Genomic DNA, 17,984 nt, shown 5'->3' on the forward strand with positions numbered 1-17,984 from the left:
AAACGGTATAAATGCGAATACTGCGAATACCGATGTAAATGTCCCAAGAGTTTGAAGTCACATAGGATTAAAATTCATCAGAGGTCAGAGGTCAACAAGCACTTCCTTTCATGACATGATGTAATTGTTCAGATACAAGATTTACCAGCACTCATATCTCATCATGAGTCAAAGTCATGCAAAGAAAGAAGCTATATATAATTTCACGAATTATGTAGAAGATTACATGTGGGAGGTGTTTTCTCAACAAAAGTCAATGCTCAGTATTCATGTCAAGGAATGTCACTCATAAACATGTTTGGGTTATAAATTGAATTTGTGAACCCTTAGCCTACCTGTAGACTTGAGAACAGCTATCGCTACATTCTCCCGCTATCCTAACAGACATTTTGAATTTTCGCTCCGTTCCCTGCGGAGCGAAAATTCAAACCTTCAAAATGTCAGTTAGGGTAGCGGAATAGTGATAGCCGATCTCAAGTCTACAGGTAGGCAAGTGAATCCTGTGTTGATAAAATTGCACATAACTTTGATCTTGGCATTAAAATGGCAACCATGTGTAACTTTTAATGACATGGTTGCAGTGCCTTGTCTGTTTAGTCACAAGGTGCATCTGTGAACTTATTGTAGGTGATAAGGAAGTAGTTAATCTGTGAATAAAATCAATGATAAAACCTAGCAGAGATGGTCTTCTGGTTTATTTGTGAGTAAAAGTTTGATAAAATTGTTTCATGTTATGAACAGGAATACAATGACTCACACGCATGCACACACACACACACACACACACACACACACACACACACACACACACACACACACAAACAAACAAACACACACACTCACACACAATATTCGACTTTGAGTGAATCTCTGCGAAAACTGACCTGAACTACCCATAATCCTTCAGAAATAGCTCTGGATGTATTGCTACAGTGTAGTGGTAGTGTACATGCTGTACATATGCTGTTGCACACATATTTTGGGGTGCTTACAAACAAGAGTTTAATGGTAAAATTTAAAAAGTTTATTGTGAATTTGTTATGTAGTTTTGAGATGGATTTTATGTGTTATGGGGAAGGAAAGCAGGAATTATTAACATTCCAAATTCAAGACAAATCACCCTAATAGGTGATGAACAACTCTCATTATTATTGAATTTGTTATTCTTGTTGCTAAGCGTTATATTTGTATTTCAAAGTTTTAGAAAACAATAACCAGATCTGATGGCGTACAAAAAGTTTCATTTTGCGGTTAGAAAAAGTAAATTAAATCACATTTTAAGAAATACCTGATACCCGTAATTTTCTCTTTCATCGTGACATGAATAAAAAAAAATAAAAAATTTAAAACTCGTCACGATTAGAGACCTTTGTGTATGAGGGCGCCCATCACAGCGTACCATGATACAGACCCAAGCCAGGTTGGGTTGCTAGGATACATACTCAATATTTCAGATCGGTAGCTAGGGCTGTTTGCAGTCTGAAATTCGACTTATTACGTAACAATTGAAAAATGTCAGTTTATTTTTATTGCTAATAGCAACACGAACCCATAATTCAATTAAAAATATTACTAAAATATGATTTATTAACTATGTAAATATCCTCTGTATTATTGATAATTGGGATGATATTTTTGAAAGTATTCAATATCAGATTATCTAAATAACGGTCAAAGATTTTGGATTTGAAAGATAGTCTTGAATGTATTATAATGAAGTTAACTAATTTTCTCTCAATTAATAAAACTTTCCCATCGCAATATTGTGCCTTCTTTTAATTAATCACCTAAAACGGTAACAGAGCACCCTTCATATTTAAATGAAAATGTGACGATTTGAACTCGTTGATTAAAAATACTTCCGTGAGAGTTTGATGAGGTGAACAAGAAGTCAATGAAGACGTAAGTATAGAGGTAAGTAAAGTAGACACACACATTATGCAGACGTCTGTACTGTTATAGTCTAAAAAGAAATTGTTTCTCTCTGGAATACGATTTTTTTAAAAATGACCACAGATGAAGTAAAGGCATGAAGGTGTATATGGAAATAGAAGTAAATTTTGCCTTTTTACATCCAAAAATATGTTTACACCTAATAAACAAAATTGCGTGGTTCCCGATTACGCTCAATTTCTAGAACAGATGGGGGGGGGGGGGTGATTTTTTATTTTATTTTTTTTTCATGTGTGAGTGACTAGTTCAGGTTTTCGTTTGTTTTCCAAATGGTCTGTGTGTGTTGTAAGAAATCTTGAAGGTATGTTTATATTGAAAGTATGCGATTTTCCGTTAATTTTTCTATTAATTTTTTCAAATTTTAATTTTAATTTTTCAAAAACCACTCTAAATTACATGTTTGCTATTATGAAACGTAAAAGAGATGATTTGGTTTGTCCGTGGACACGTTATTCTTGGTAAAACAGGAAAAAGCGGCATTTTTCAACTCTTACGTAATAATGCGTTTTTGCAGTCCAAACGGCCCCAATTTTGCGTTTTTTGACCTCTGTGAAGAAATCGACTTTTGGCGATGTATACTGTCAGTGTCATCTAGAGTTGACCTATCATTATAAATGCATAAATTAAAGTATTGCGAGTTGTAAGAAATCTTGAATTTAAGTTTATGAAAGTATGGCATGTTTCATTAATTTTTTGTATTAATTTTTTCAGAAATATTTATTATAATTTTTCAAAAACCACTCTCAATTACATGTTTGATATTATGAAACGTAAAAGAGATGATTTGCTTTGGCCGTGGACATGTTATTCTTGGTAAAACAGGAAAAAGCGGCATTTTTCAACTCTTACGTAATAATGCGTTTTTGCAGTCCAAACGGCCCCAATTTTGCGTTTTTTGACCTCAGTGAAGAAATCGACTTTTGGCGATGTAAACTGTCATCTAGAGTTGACCTATCATTATAAATGCATAAATTAAAGTATTGCGAGTTGTAAGAAATCTTGAATTTAAGTTTATGAAAGTATGGCATGTTTCATTAATTTTTTGTATTAATTTTTTCAGAAATATTTATTATAATTTTTCAAAAACCACTCTCAATTACATGTTTGATATTATGAAACGTAAAAGAGATGATTTGGTTTGGCCGTGGACATGTTATTCTTGGTAAAACAGGAAAAAGTGGCATTTTTCAACTCTTACGTAATAATGCGTTTTTGCAGTCCAAACGGCCCCAATTTTGCGTTTTTTGACCTTTGTGAAGAAATCGACTTTTGGCGATGTAAACTGCCATCTAGAGTTGACCAATCATCATAAATGCATAAATTAAAGTGTTGCGAGTTGTAAGAAATCTTGAATTTAAGTTTATATCGAAAGTATGGCATTTTTCATTAATTTTTGTATTAATTTTTTCAGAAATATTTATTATAATTTTTCAAAAACCACTCTCAATTACGTGTTTGATATTATGAAACGTAAAAGAGATGATTTGCTTTGGCCGTGGACATGTTATTCTTGGTAAAAAAGGAAAAAACGGCATTTTTCAACTCTTACGCAATAATGCGTTTTTGCAGTCCAAACGGTCCCAATTTCGCGTTTTTTGACCTTTGTGAAGAAATCGACTTTTGGCGATGTATACTGCCATCTACAGTTGACCTTATATTTACCTTCGCCTTTCTCAGGCTGGTGCAGCGTTCACTTCATCGCCAATAATGTCCACGCAAATAAATAAATAATATCCTAATTTTATTTTACATTTTTATATAATGTATCATCTGAAAATGAAACTAGCATTATAAATGAATAAAGTAAACACACGCATGTGTTGAGTTGTAAGAAATCGTGAAGGTAAGTTAATAATGAAAGTATGCGATTTTCCGTTAATTTTTCTAATAATTTTTTCAGAAATATTTATTATAATTTTTCAAAAACCACTCTCAATTACATGTTTGATATTATGAAACGTAAAAGAGATGATTTGGTTTGTCCGTGGACACGTTATTCTTGGTAAAACAGGAAAAAGCGGCATTTTTCAACTCTTACGTAATAATGCGTTTTTGCAGTCCAAACGGCCCCAATTTTGCGTTTTTTGACCTCTGTGAAGAAATCGATTTTTGGCGATGTATACTGTCATCTAGAGTTGACCTATCATTATAAATGCATAAATTAAAGTATTGCGAGTTGTAAGAAATCTTGAATTTAAGTTTATGAAAGTATGGCATGTTTCATTAATTTTTTGTATTAATTTTTTCAGAAATATTTATTATAATTTTTCAAAAACCACTCTCAATTACATGTTTGATATTATGAAACGTAAAAGAGGTGATTTGGTTTGGCCGTGGACATGTTATTCTTGGTAAAACAGGAAGAAGCGGCATTTTTCAACTCTTACGTAATAATGCGTTTTTGCAGTCCAAACGGCCCCAATTTTGCGTTTTTTGACCTTTGTGAAGAAATCGACTTTTGGCGATGTAAACTGCCATCTAGAGTTGACCAATCATTATAAATGCATAAATTAAAGTGTTGCGAGTTGTAAGAAATCTTGAATTTAAGTTTATATCGAAAGTATGGCATTTTTCATTAATTTTTGTATTAATTTTTTCAGAAATATTTATTATAATTTTTCAAAAACCACTCTCAATAACGTGCTTGATATTATGAAACGTAAAAGAGATGATTTGGTTTGGCCGTGGACATGTTATTCTTGGTAAAACAGGAAAAAACGGCATTTTTCAACTCTTACGTAATAATGCGTTTTTGCAGTCCAAACGGTCCCAATTTCGCGTTTTTTGACCTTTGTGAAGAAATCGACTTTTGGCGATGTATACTGCCATCTACAGTTGACCTTATATTTACCTTCGCCTTTCTCAGGCTGGCGTAGCGTTCACTTCATCGCCAATAATGTCCACGCAAATAAAAAAAATAATATCCTAATTTTATTTTACATTTTTATATAATGTATCATCTGAAAATGAAACTAGCATTATAAATTAATAAAGCATGTGTTGAGTTGTAAGAAATCGTGGTGAAGGTAAGTTTATAATGAAAGTATGCGATTTTCAGTTAATTTTTCTAATAATTTTTACAAACATTTATTTTAATCTATCAAAAACCCACTCTAGATTATATGTTTGATATTATGAAAAGTAAAAAAGATGATCTGGTTTGGCCGTGGACACGTTATTCTTGGTAAAACAGGAAAAAGCGGCATTTTTCAACTCTTACGTAATAATGCGTTTTTGCAGTCCAAACGGCCCTAATTTCGCGTTTTTTGACCTTTGTGAAGAAATCGACTTATGGCGATGTAAACTGCCGTCTAGAGTTGACCTATCATTATAAATGCATAAATTAAAGTATTGCGAGTTGTAAGAAATCTTGAATTTAAGTTTATGAAAGTATGGCATGTTTCATTAATTTTTTGTATTAATTTTTTCAGAAATATTTATTATAATTTTTCAAAAACCACTCTCAATTACATGTTTGATATTATGAAACGTAAAAGAGATGATTTGGTTTGGCCGTGGACATGTTATTCTTGGTAAAACAGGAAAAAACGGCATTTTTCAACTCTTACGCAATAATGCGTTTTTGCAGTCCAAACGGCCCAAATTTCGCGTTTTTTGACCTTTGTGAAGAAATCGACTTTTGGCCATGTATACTGCCATCTACAGTTGACCTTATATTTACCTTCGCCTTTCTCAGGCTGGCGTAGCGTTCACTTCATCGCCAATAATGTTCACGCAAATAAATAAATAATATCCTAATTTTATTTTACATTTTTATATAATGTATCATCTGAAAATGAAACTAGCATCATAAATGAATAAAGTAAACACACGCATGTGCTGTGGAGTTGTAAGAAATCTTGAAAGTAAGTTTATAATAAACGTATGCGATTTTGCGTTAATTTTCCTGATAACTTTTTCAAAATATCTATTTTAATTTATCAAAAACCCACTCTAAATTACATGTTTGCTATTACGGAACGTAAAAAAGATGATTTTCTTTGGCCGTGGACAGGTTATTATTGGTAACAGACAGAAAAGTTGCATTTTTCAACTCTTACGTAATAACGCTTTTTTGCAGTCCAAACGGCCCCAATTTTGCGTTTTTTGACCTTTGTGAAGAAATCGACTTTTGGCCTAACAAAAAATTGTGTGGTTCCGATTATGCTCAATTCAGGTAGCCTTAATTAATCGCACTCCTCTATTTTCGTATTTGTTTGTATACAAACAGGATTTGGGATGGCCGTCGCTTCTCCTGAACAGCACTCCTAGTGGCCAAACTTAAAATTCTTTCGTCTTTCACATGCCTGGCATAGGGTGAAGTTTTACATTTGGAAAACCCATAATTTTTTGCTCTTGCATCAGGATTGGTGGTCTCAACTGAAACAAAATTCCAGAGTAAAATTTCTGGATCGAGGAGCCCAGTTTAGATCAGTTACTCTAATTCTACATCCACAATTTAGACAAACAACCAAAAATGCATATCCCTAGAGGTGGTTCTAACATCCTTTCCATAGAGTGCTCCTTTCTCCACATGCATTCCACCAGGTCCATAGCACTACCGAACCTAAGTTCATTTTGTGATACCCCCCCCCTCCACCCCACAAACAAACAAAGAAACAAAGAAACAGAACAAACACAAGAAAAAAACCAAAAAAACAAACGGGCCCCTTGTTTTATTTATAGATTTCGAATAAATTGCTGCATCATTATATCCAGTGTCTCACAGTACACAATTTCTAGTCTTCTTTAATGATAACTTATACACTTATTAAGCTTGGATGTTGGTTATTGGTCAATTGCATGTCGATCATTTTAACTATTTTAGCCCCACCCATTTTGACTATTGAATGAAAGATGACAAAAAGAGAAATTTTGAGTAATTTTTATTAAAGATCTCTATAGGTCAGTGAACTCTACTTATTATACGACACTGGTAATCCAGTGTTCGGTTTACTAAGATAGACGCAAACTAAATATATTGTTCTTCAATGTAGTAGGTTACACAAGTGGGTGATAGCAGTTCCTCTGTTGTGCAATTCTAATCACCCTGTGATCAACATAGTGTAAACATTGGAAGTCCCAAAACAGCACTGCAAGTTCATGAAACTCTAACTAAACTAGTTTTCAGAGACACCTCCCTACATAGACTATAATTAAACCAACATCTATTCAATAGTTTATCACTGTTGTATCAACATGTTGTAACAATAGTTTTAGTTTGTGTCTATCTTAAACTGTAGGCTTAATAACCAGGGCAATATCTAGTTTATAATCAGTCTGCCATACTTACACCTACATGTGTTAATGTTGCACTGTTTGGAACAAAAATTCCCCATCACACATCTCTGAAGCCAGCACACATTTTAACTGCCGACCACATGTAATTTGATGAAATATTCACGTTGATGTAAAAGGATTTTTGGATGGCAAGCAACAACCATGATAAAACCTTCACGCAGCAACTTCCAGTGTCAGTGACAGATGGGAAAGTTACTGTGATACGGGGTACACATCAATCCTTCACCTCTTGGATTCTTGCATGTACTATATGTTATATTTTAATATCACTAACTTTCAATCATGAACTTCTCGATATTTATCCTGACCAAAATACAGACAATATACTGGTAATCAAACAATAATTCACCTCCGTATTGACATGTGATATAACCATCTTTTAATGTTTAAATTGTGAAATATTGGATTTTTAATTACATACACTGGTTTACAAGTTGGAACATTTCTGATAAATTTGACACTTCGAAATTTAAAATCTCTCTGTGGACGTGTTCCTACATGTATCAACAAAATAATCTGACAACTGATGTTCCTTTGCATGTTATCAATGGGTACAACATGACAATGCAGTGTTTATTGTAAAGGGTGCTAAGTTATTGTGGGGTATATATTCTACTGTGTTCTGTGGGTATTTAAATGGAGTTCCCCCTCCCCCCCTGACAGAATTGTATTGTTTGGTATTGTACACAGTATGAGAATCTATGCAACTTTTATTTGATATCCTTCATTCTGTTACTGGGGACCCAAAGTTTCGCAAAACACTGCAATGTGTGTGTTAATTTTTTAAACATGATCCAATTTTTATTTCTGTAATTTGCTGTAATTTGAAGGACATAGATGATGGCAAATACAAGTGACAAATATTTTTTAAACTCCATTGTAGTTTAGAATTCCTCCTTTTCTACCCAGATCTATAATTGTATTTTTCACATGAATTTGACTTGAAAGATTTCCCTGATTCTGGTATCCATGCAGCAGTCCTTTAGAGTCGAAGTATGCAAACACTGCAACATTAACACTGTACAACTAACTACTGTAATACTGTACATGTTATCAGTCTCGTGTGTCACATACAGTCAGTGTGACCCTATTTTTAAAAAATGTTTCTCATTACTTTTCCATGGCAACTATGGGTCGGTTGATCAATTAAAAAAAAGAAATCATCTTCTTCATGTTTCCCTGCGCTGCCTCTCCTTTTCCTCCTCTCTATCTTCTTTTTATTGGATTCCTGGTAACAAGCCCTTTCCCAGCTTCTCTACACAATTGTCATGTTCTCAGAACCTTACTCCTGTTCTCAGAAATTTCCATCAAATGTGCCATTCATGAACAAGTGTTGTTGTCGTCCCCATGACTGTAGAGCTCAACAGTCCAACACTTCCTCATTTTTGCCAGAGAGGGCGCTATTCCACATTTTGATGTTGGACCTGAAATTTTGGGTCAGTCGGGTAATGAGAAACAGAAGAAAAAAATAGGGTCACCCTTGACACATGAAGTGAAGTCTACCTATACAAAGAAATCAAAAAAGGAAATCCTCAGAATATAAAACAATGATTTGCAGTGGCATCGAGTTCATTACAGGACCATTTACAAACAGATATGCTTATAGTTTTTCAATGACAATAAATACTGCCTAGTGTTTTACACTTACAGCTACTTTTATAGGAAGCGTTATTTTTTTAATTAAAAATACAGATCTATGAAGTAGAGACCATCACACAACACTGTACTCTTAGATACTCTTATCGCCTTCAAATCTTAGATACAACAACTTCATGTTAATTAATGCAAATTTATGTAAAAAAAAAGATTGAATAAAAATTTATGTCAAACATGCTGATTTGTATGCAAATATGTAAACAATTACAAAGTGGCACTTAATTGGAGAATGTTTTGTACTAATATGCAAATATATGCAAAAATATGCAGATATTTATGTAATCATTTAAAAAGTGGCACTTGATTGATCTCGCCGTATGCTAATCACAGCTAAAACATGAATTCTTTGCTTTGCAAGGAACTGCATTAAAGTGTTTAAATACAAGAATGTGTGAATACACATTCAAATTAGGTTTATGAATTACTGCCTCTTTCATAAAAGTAGTCATGGTGATTATCAGGCTTTTTGCATAAATTAATATAAACCAAGATCTCTGTGGTATGAAATGATTGGTTGAGATATAGAAACACACCTGGTTAGGTTTAATACATGCATGCATGTGATTGGTTTAGACATGAAATCACACCTGGTTGGTTACATACTTATATATGATTGGTTTAGATATGAAAACGTAACTGATTATGTTACATACTGTATATGACTGAGGTAAACTTTGAATAAATGCTGTTCCATGTAAAATACTGGCTCAAGGTTTCACATAAGCTCAGGAAGTAAAATTCATTCTTTTTTCATTTATTCTTAACTGAACTTCATGAACTGAAGAACTTTACTGGCCTGCTCTTCCCAAGAAGTTCTCTTTAAAAATATACATTGGCACATGTTTGTTCTTATTTGTTCTGATAAAATGCCCCATCCCAAACAAAAATAAAATTCCAAAATGGCCGAACTATCAATGTCAGCTTGACAGTTTACTGTCAAAACGTTCAGCAAGTTTCATTACTTATGCTGATTACAGAGTGAGTATAAAATCCATGTTGTATTCACTATCTTGTTTTCTCCAAATTACCAGTTTGAGTCTGAGGGGAGAACAATTCTTAGATGTACAAATTTTGCTTCCTAAATTCATGTAAAAATCTGAGACAACATCTTCAATAATATTACTGTAACTGGCTCTTGGATACTGTTAAAATGATTATGTCACGTTAAAATGAGTTTTACATGATCAGGGTTTACACAGTGATTGTGTAAGACAGACTAAACTGTATAACCACAGGGCCCAGCAAGCAAGTAATAGATTGATCGATTGATTGATCTATTAAATGCTTGCTGCACCCTGTGGTATAATTTGAACTTATTTTAAAGCTAATTAATTGCATATCATTATCATTAAAATGCAGAGCAAAAAAAAAAAAACTTTGTTGCATGTCCACCATCATGTTTGAAAGGTTAATACGATTTTTACATAAAAATGTGCACATGTATACAAGTTGTGGTTACTATCAAACAGTATAAATTACTAACTTGTCACACTAATTCTCTAAATACTATGTCAGTTAAAATCTTTCAGAATTATTCACATTAAAAAAAAAAAAATTTGAACCAAAATAGGTCACATTTGTTTTCACCATTATCATTGTGGTGTTATTATATGTAAGAATGTACACTCTGTGAACAGCTGAAAGTATGAATTCAGTTGGTGCAAATCTCAAAGCTATTCATCAAAATATGTGCAGGGAATTTGCGGAGGTTTTAAAAACCTGATAATAGGGAAGGGAATTATCCGTTAAAGTTTGCTCAGTTTATTATTGATTTGTTGATAAGTTGGGACATCATAAATTTGACCTTCTTATCATACTTGACAAGATCCTGATATTAAATACAGTTTGACAATTTCTAATGATACCGATGTTACTTGAAACGTTGATTATCAAAAGCTATGAATTAGGACAGCTTAAAGCTGAAATATACAATAAATTCTGATTGTGAGGTTTGCAACTCAATTTAAAACAGTGCAAAGAAACCCACATTTGTTTTGACTAGTTCCACAAATGCTTTCATGAACAGGCATACATCCTGAACCTCCCTGACCTTTGACACTGATGGCTCGTCTTGACCTCCCTGATCTTTGACACTGATAGCTAGTGTTCACCTTTCTGGCCTTTGACAAGGATGGCTAGTCTAAACTTCCCTGACCTTTGACATGGATGGCTAGTGTTCACCTTCCTGGCCTTTGACAAGGATGGCTAGTCTAAACCTCCCTGACCTTTGACATGGATGGCTAGTCTGAACCTCCCTGACCTTTGGCAAGGATGGCTAGTCTAAACCTCCCCTGACCTTTGACATGGATGGCTAGTCTAAACCTCCCTGACCTTTGACAAGGATGGCTAGTCTAAACCTCCCCTGACCTTTGACATGGATGGCTAGTCTAAACCTCCCTGACCTTTGACATGGATGGCTAGTCTGAACCTCCCTGATCTTTGATACAAATGGCTAGATATAACCTCCCTCACCTTTGACACAGATGGATAGATGTAACCTTCCCAACCTTTGACATGGATGGCTTGTCTAAATCTCCCTGACCTTTGACACAGATTGCTAGTCATTTCAGATAACCAAATACTTTGGAAAATCAACAGTTTGATAATCAACTGTCTAATACACTACATAAAAAAGAATAACATTGTATGAGTAAAAAAAAAGTATTTTTTACAATCAGCCTGCATCACAAATTAAAAATATATCAGAGTGCTTCTAAAATTCACCATATCACCATATTTGGCTAAGTCTATTTGCATACTTATTTGCATACTAATTACTAAAAGCAGAGTATCCATTTTGATTCTCTTTTTTTTTGGCGCTAGGTAAGAACTAAAGTCCCACCACCATTGTGTTCAAATAAATAGATATCAAAATTACACAACACTCGAGATCCAAAGCTGTACAAAAAAAAAAGGGTTCAATCGTCTCTCCTATCCACGTAGTGCTGTGCCTCTTAGAAGACCAGCCATGTAGTCTTCTACAAATTTCTTGACTGTTTCTGGTGTGATGTCTTCCGCTTCGTAGATGTAAATGTACTGTTCTGGAATATCCAGGATGGTAAGTAGAGGGACTTTGTCATCAAGTGAGCAAAAATCACGAATTGAGTCCACAACTTCATCCTGTGAAAAAAGACAGGTATAAAACTTAAATGTAACTGACAAAACACGGACAGGTTAGGAGTAGCCTTTCAAACGCACATGCAATAAAAATGAGCAGACCCCCATGATGTTTGACTGCAAGTATGGCATACTTCAGTTATCGCACACTGCTTGTGGTATTCTCTGTGGGCAGACTTTCATAGTCACTCAGTCTCATCATAATCATAATCAACAGTGTTTTGCTAAGGTTAGGAACGCCCGGTAACAGAAATGGGGAAAGTGGTAAAAGTTGCAGTTTCCCCATACAATCTATCGTAATTTTTGTTTGGGAACCTTGGTAAATTGACTGGGGAACCCCGGTAGATTTTACCTGCTTACCTCCATTACCAAAAAAACTGATCAACATAAGTTTACAACTAAACTTTAAACAACCATAAGAAAAAAACTATTCTCATTATACCATGTACGAGCCATTTAGAACAAAAAATATTGAGTATATACTCTGGTCATTCTACGTCACAACAATCTGCATCTATATCACAACAACGTGTGTCTAGATCACTGGTTCTGCTGTGTTCGAAATATGAGTCAAAACGTTCAAAATTTCCATTACTTTTCTTTGATATTACTGGTATAATTATGTTATTCTCCAATATTTTTCTTCATTCTGCCGGAAAGTACTCGAGACCGAAGGGGTTGTCACTACGAATTGCTAGATGATTAGAGACAACCCTGAGGTCATTCGTATTTTCCTTGGCTGAACGAAGAAAAATATTGGGGAATAACATCTACTTATTTTATTGGTTGTATGTATAATTCAGATAACTTTGTAACTGATAACAAGTTTTACAGATTTGGTATTCTCAGCAAGCGCCCTCTTGTGGCCACAATCAGAAATACACAAATGGTTCAACTCTTGTACAAAGAGTGATATACACATTCCAATGCATGAGAATGAAATCAAGTTTACAGCATTATTATTAACAGATTTGAACTAACTGTGATGGGAATTCACAATAACAGATTTGAGCTATCTGATGGAAATTCCAATTAACTTAAGAAAGTTACACATACATCACCACCGATAAAAAACAGCAACGGAGGATCGTCTCCCTTTTCTTTGGCCTTGTCTATAATCTCCTCGGCAACTGGTTGTACAATATCTGTTGCTGATATAATGTCTGCCTCTTCACCCTCTGTAAGACAATTTGGAACACTTTGTAACGCTTGTGGCCATACATTTATTGAAAATTTAGCGATGAAGAAAACCCACTCCCCAATGTATTCGAGCTGTTAATTCCCTTCCTTCATCTCAAAGCCATTAATAGTCCTTCTGGAGATCCTAGGATAAAATCAACTATCCAAACACTTCCAAGTTAGTGGTAAGTCTCATTTATGGGCATTATCATAAACACATCAATAAACACATCACCATACAGACACACAGGTAAATATGTGTGTGAATACACACACACACACACACACACACACACACACACACACACACACACACACACACACTCACTCACACACACACACACACATATATATATATATGCATGCATATACATACACATATACAAGACACATGGGTGAATATGTATGTGAACACACATGCTCACGTGCATGTGTATAAACACACACACATGCACATACACATATACAAGGCACATGGGCAATTATGTGAATGCACAGACATACAATTACATGCACACCCACACAAAAAGCACACATACACACACACATACACACACACACACACACACACACACACACACACACACACACACACACACACACACACACACACTCACTCACACACACACACACACACATATATATATGCATGCATATACATACACATATACAAGACACATGGGTGAATATGTATGTGAACACACATGCTCACGTGCATGTGTATAAACACACACACATGCACATACACATATACAAGGCACATGGGCAATTATGTGAATGCACAGACATACAATTACATGCACACCCACACAAAAAGCACACATACACACACACATACACACACACACACACACACACACACACACACACACACACACACACACACACACACACACACACACACACACACACTGACAAATCAAGTCACCATTTCTTACCAGTGAACAGAATCAGACAAGATTCCTCATTGACCACAAAAGCAGTAAGCTCTGTCAGATTATTAACTGGTTTGGGAGACCATGGGAATTCCTATAGAAATGACGAAAAAAATAGACATATACATGAGTACAACAGGTCTTATTTATGGACATGATTTACATTTTGCCTAGAAAATTTAGTGCCAATGGTATTGTAACCCAATTGCAGACTTTGAACAATGATTGATGATGTAATTTTCTGAGGGTAGGACATTATTCTTAATTGATAATTTGATTCATACCCATCCTTATTATCTTTGCACACGATATTCATGGTTGTTGCTTCGGTTTTTTCCCTGGTTGCTATGCACATTTCTGTTTATACATATTTGAATTCTTGACGTTATTATCTTAAAATTTACCTTAACATCAATGTCTTCTAAATATTGATAACGGAGATAATATACTTTATAACACATCATGTTCATATAGCCTTCAGTGATTGGCTTAGGTCATATCACATGGTATGCACTACTGACCCATAGTGACCTCAATTTGCATATAGGGGGCACTAGTGTTCTATTTTCCCTAGGGAAATATTATGTAGTACAGAACAAGTAGGTGATAGTAGTGCCTTTGTTGTGCAAATCTAATCAACTATGAATGAAAATAGTGTAAACATTGAAAGTTTCTCAAAAAGTATACTACAAAATATTACAAAATGTCATCCTACTGTGAGTACAATTACACAAATGTCCATTCAATAGCTTATATCAAAATGTGGCAACGATAGTTTTCATTTGTGTCTATCTTAGTAAACTGAGACCTCAGTTGCCAGAGTAGTATGTGTCTTTTCCCACCTTGCCATCTGGATCAGCAGATACTGCAGCTCTGCCATCTTTAGTAATAACTTCACCAGTATCATCAATTACAACGAGTGTAGGGATACCTAAATGTGAAATAGTAAATGTAAAATATACCCAAATTTACATCATTCATCAGATTGGCCTTTTGAGTTTAAAAGCAGGGCAGTTATTCCCAATACACACAAACATGCCTCAGGGTCCTATGCCATGGAAACGAAAACCTAGTCAGTTTTTTTAGGGACACTCGAGCAAAACTTCATTTTTGAACACAAAATAAACTGATACACACTGATGTCAATGCGGTTCTCTGATTGGCAGTTATTTATATCCCTGAACTGCAGAGATGACGTTTGCTAGACCTCGGATGTTCCATCCTCGATAGCGATGTTCGGTCGTGTGTTGTATTGTATCGGAAGAACATCCGAAGTCTAGCAGCTTGACTAGACCCATAGGTGTGTTGTTGTTGTTGTTGAACAACTGCCGCGTTTTGAGCAATGTGTGAATATCCCAGACACAGTCAGTATCAAAGAAACGCAACAAATGTGACTTGGAGAGTTTGGATTTTAACATTGCTAAGTTATAAATATACACAATAAACATGACTTACCGCTAACTTCGAAGCGTTTGGACAGTTGACTTACTCTAGGATCTCCATATGGAATGGCTAGCCAAGGCATTGAACTAAAATATTGGTCAAAAGATTCCTCACTCCGATCAGAGCTGACGAATATCACTTCAAAATCCTTGTTGGCATCTTTCAACTTCTTATAAAATTGAACTAAGACTGGTGTAAAAGCTTTACAAGGCGGACACTGTTAATAAGAAAAGACGACATCATAATTCAGTACACAAATATCAGTGATGACATCATAATTCAGTACACAAATATACACATATCAGTGATGACATCATAATTCAGTACACAAATATACACATATCAGTGATGACATCATAATTCAGTGCACAAATATACACATATCAGTGATGACATCATAATTCAGTACACAAATATACACATATCAGTGATGACATCATAATTCAGTGCACAAATATACACATATCAGTGATGACATCATAATTCAGTACACAAATCACTGATGACATCATAATTCAGTACACAGAATGCACAAATCACTGATGACATCATAATTCAGTACACAAAATACACAAAACCACTGACATACTAGTAATTCAGAAGAGAGTTTACATGTACACGCTTAGGTGCACACAATCTGAATGGTCGCATTTATCTTTGATTTAATACTCAACCTACCCAATGTGCTGAGAAGTAAATGCATAGTGTTTTTCCCTTGAGGGACTCTATTGAAACCTTTTCTTTTTTGTTGTTGATAAATGTTGTGCCAAACACTTCTGTGTATAAAGACAACAAAAAACAAGTGTTAGGTTTGACAGAACGAAACAAGATGAACATGGATAATTTTACCCCATTTTATCTTAAAACCTACTTCTGGTGATGATGAGAACAGTTTGTTTTTCATGTGCTATGTCCTGACATGATTTAGTGTATATCTTGGAAAATCTGCAATCGTGATTGCATTGAACATATGAATGTGAATGACTAAAAAAGTCTGAATGATGTAAAGTACACCGTGTTCAATCAAAGATGTACTGGCGCTGTAAAGGTGAGATGACTTTACAGCTACATGAAAAGCAAACAAGCGCCAGTCCACTTGACACCCATTATGGGTATCTCGGAACTGATACTGTACCACTTTCAGAAAATGAACTCATATTATAATACATCATTATGGATTGTAAGATTGATATTTCACACATGATTTTGTCTGATATTTTGTACTTGAGTTTTAACTAAATTTCAACCGGACAAACTATCAAAAATACTCATAATATAACGAATGGAATCAATATTTTTTTCACTAACCAGCGAAAGGTCTGGGATGCCATGGGAATTCTTTGGCTTGTGGATCTTCCAGTACACTTGATCTGCCATCTTTGGTGATTGTTTTCCCTGTCACACTGTCTATTAATATAAGGCTGGGGATACCGGAGACTTTAAACTTCTTAGAGAGTTTATCCTGTCAAACGAGAAGAATATTGGCAATAAATTCTAAAAGAGTTAACTCAAAATTAGTATTGTTCTTTTCACTTTTGATAAATGCAATATGAAAAAGTGTTATTAAGTATTGTACATTTGTGAGGAAATGAGAGAGAGAGAGAGAGAGAGAGAGAGAGAGAGAGAGAGAGAGAGAGAGAGAGAGAGTGAGAGAGAGAGAGAGAGATGGATGCATCAAATAAAACAGACTGAAACAAACTCCAATAAACACCTCAAAAACAATATTTTCTGGAGAATCATAATCTAAATGTCTTCTCCCTGGCATTGCCTAAAGGATATTTCATTATTAAACATTGCCCTCTAGTGGCAGCATGGCAATACATCACTCACACCTTGGACTGTTTATTATTTAATTTCAAATCTTAAATCTGATGTTTTAATACAGATTCCATGATTTTCAACCCGCAAGGAATCAAGACGATTTCACTTTGTGTGATTGATGCATCTTGCAAATGTTACAATGAAAACAATAACATGGCATAATGTTATAATATATTTATATAATTATTTTTTAAAGTGCTGTGAAGAACATAGCTTTCAGAAACCGACTCCAGCTCTGACGTTCCATGAACCTGGCACGTAGTAAGGATATATACCGCACAACTTCCTGAGATAGGCAGTTTACAACGAGGCTAAACTTCATCAAAATTTTACTACTTCCCTTCTTTTTAATTTCCCCACTGTATCATTTCCATTTTAGCTTTCCGAAAATGTAATCTTTTGACCAAATTTTTACGATTTCACTCTAATGTAGACTAGTGAATTCAATAAAAAGGTGAATGGAATTGGATGATTCATGACTGCCGTAATAGGTCTATGCGGTGACCCTTGACCTCTCAATATATGAATCATTAAAAGTCCATTACATGTATGTGTTTCTAGCTTTATACCGACTACTTT

General features: G+C 34.7%; 1 protein-coding gene across 1 annotated transcript in view; it reads right to left on the reverse strand.

Moving 5' to 3' along the window:
* Positions 1-6,941: 6,941 nt before the first annotated feature.
* The window catches only part of LOC144448885 (nucleoredoxin-like), a 44,642-nt gene continuing 33,599 nt past the window's right edge, over positions 6,942-17,984 (reverse strand). The window contains exons 2-8 of the mRNA XM_078139225.1: positions 16,893-17,046; positions 16,263-16,360; positions 15,597-15,801; positions 14,984-15,072; positions 14,145-14,235; positions 13,084-13,205; positions 6,942-12,030 (exon numbers count right to left, since the gene is read on the reverse strand). Of these exons, the coding sequence (XP_077995351.1) occupies positions 11,842-12,030; positions 13,084-13,205; positions 14,145-14,235; positions 14,984-15,072; positions 15,597-15,801; positions 16,263-16,360; positions 16,893-17,046 (948 nt within the window). The 3' untranslated portion in view covers positions 6,942-11,841. The remainder of the gene's footprint in view (positions 12,031-13,083; positions 13,206-14,144; positions 14,236-14,983; positions 15,073-15,596; positions 15,802-16,262; positions 16,361-16,892; positions 17,047-17,984) is intronic.

Source organism: Glandiceps talaboti, chromosome 18, assembly GCF_964340395.1.
Source record: "Glandiceps talaboti chromosome 18, keGlaTala1.1, whole genome shotgun sequence".
Classification (NCBI taxonomy): domain Eukaryota; kingdom Metazoa; phylum Hemichordata; class Enteropneusta; family Spengelidae; genus Glandiceps; species Glandiceps talaboti.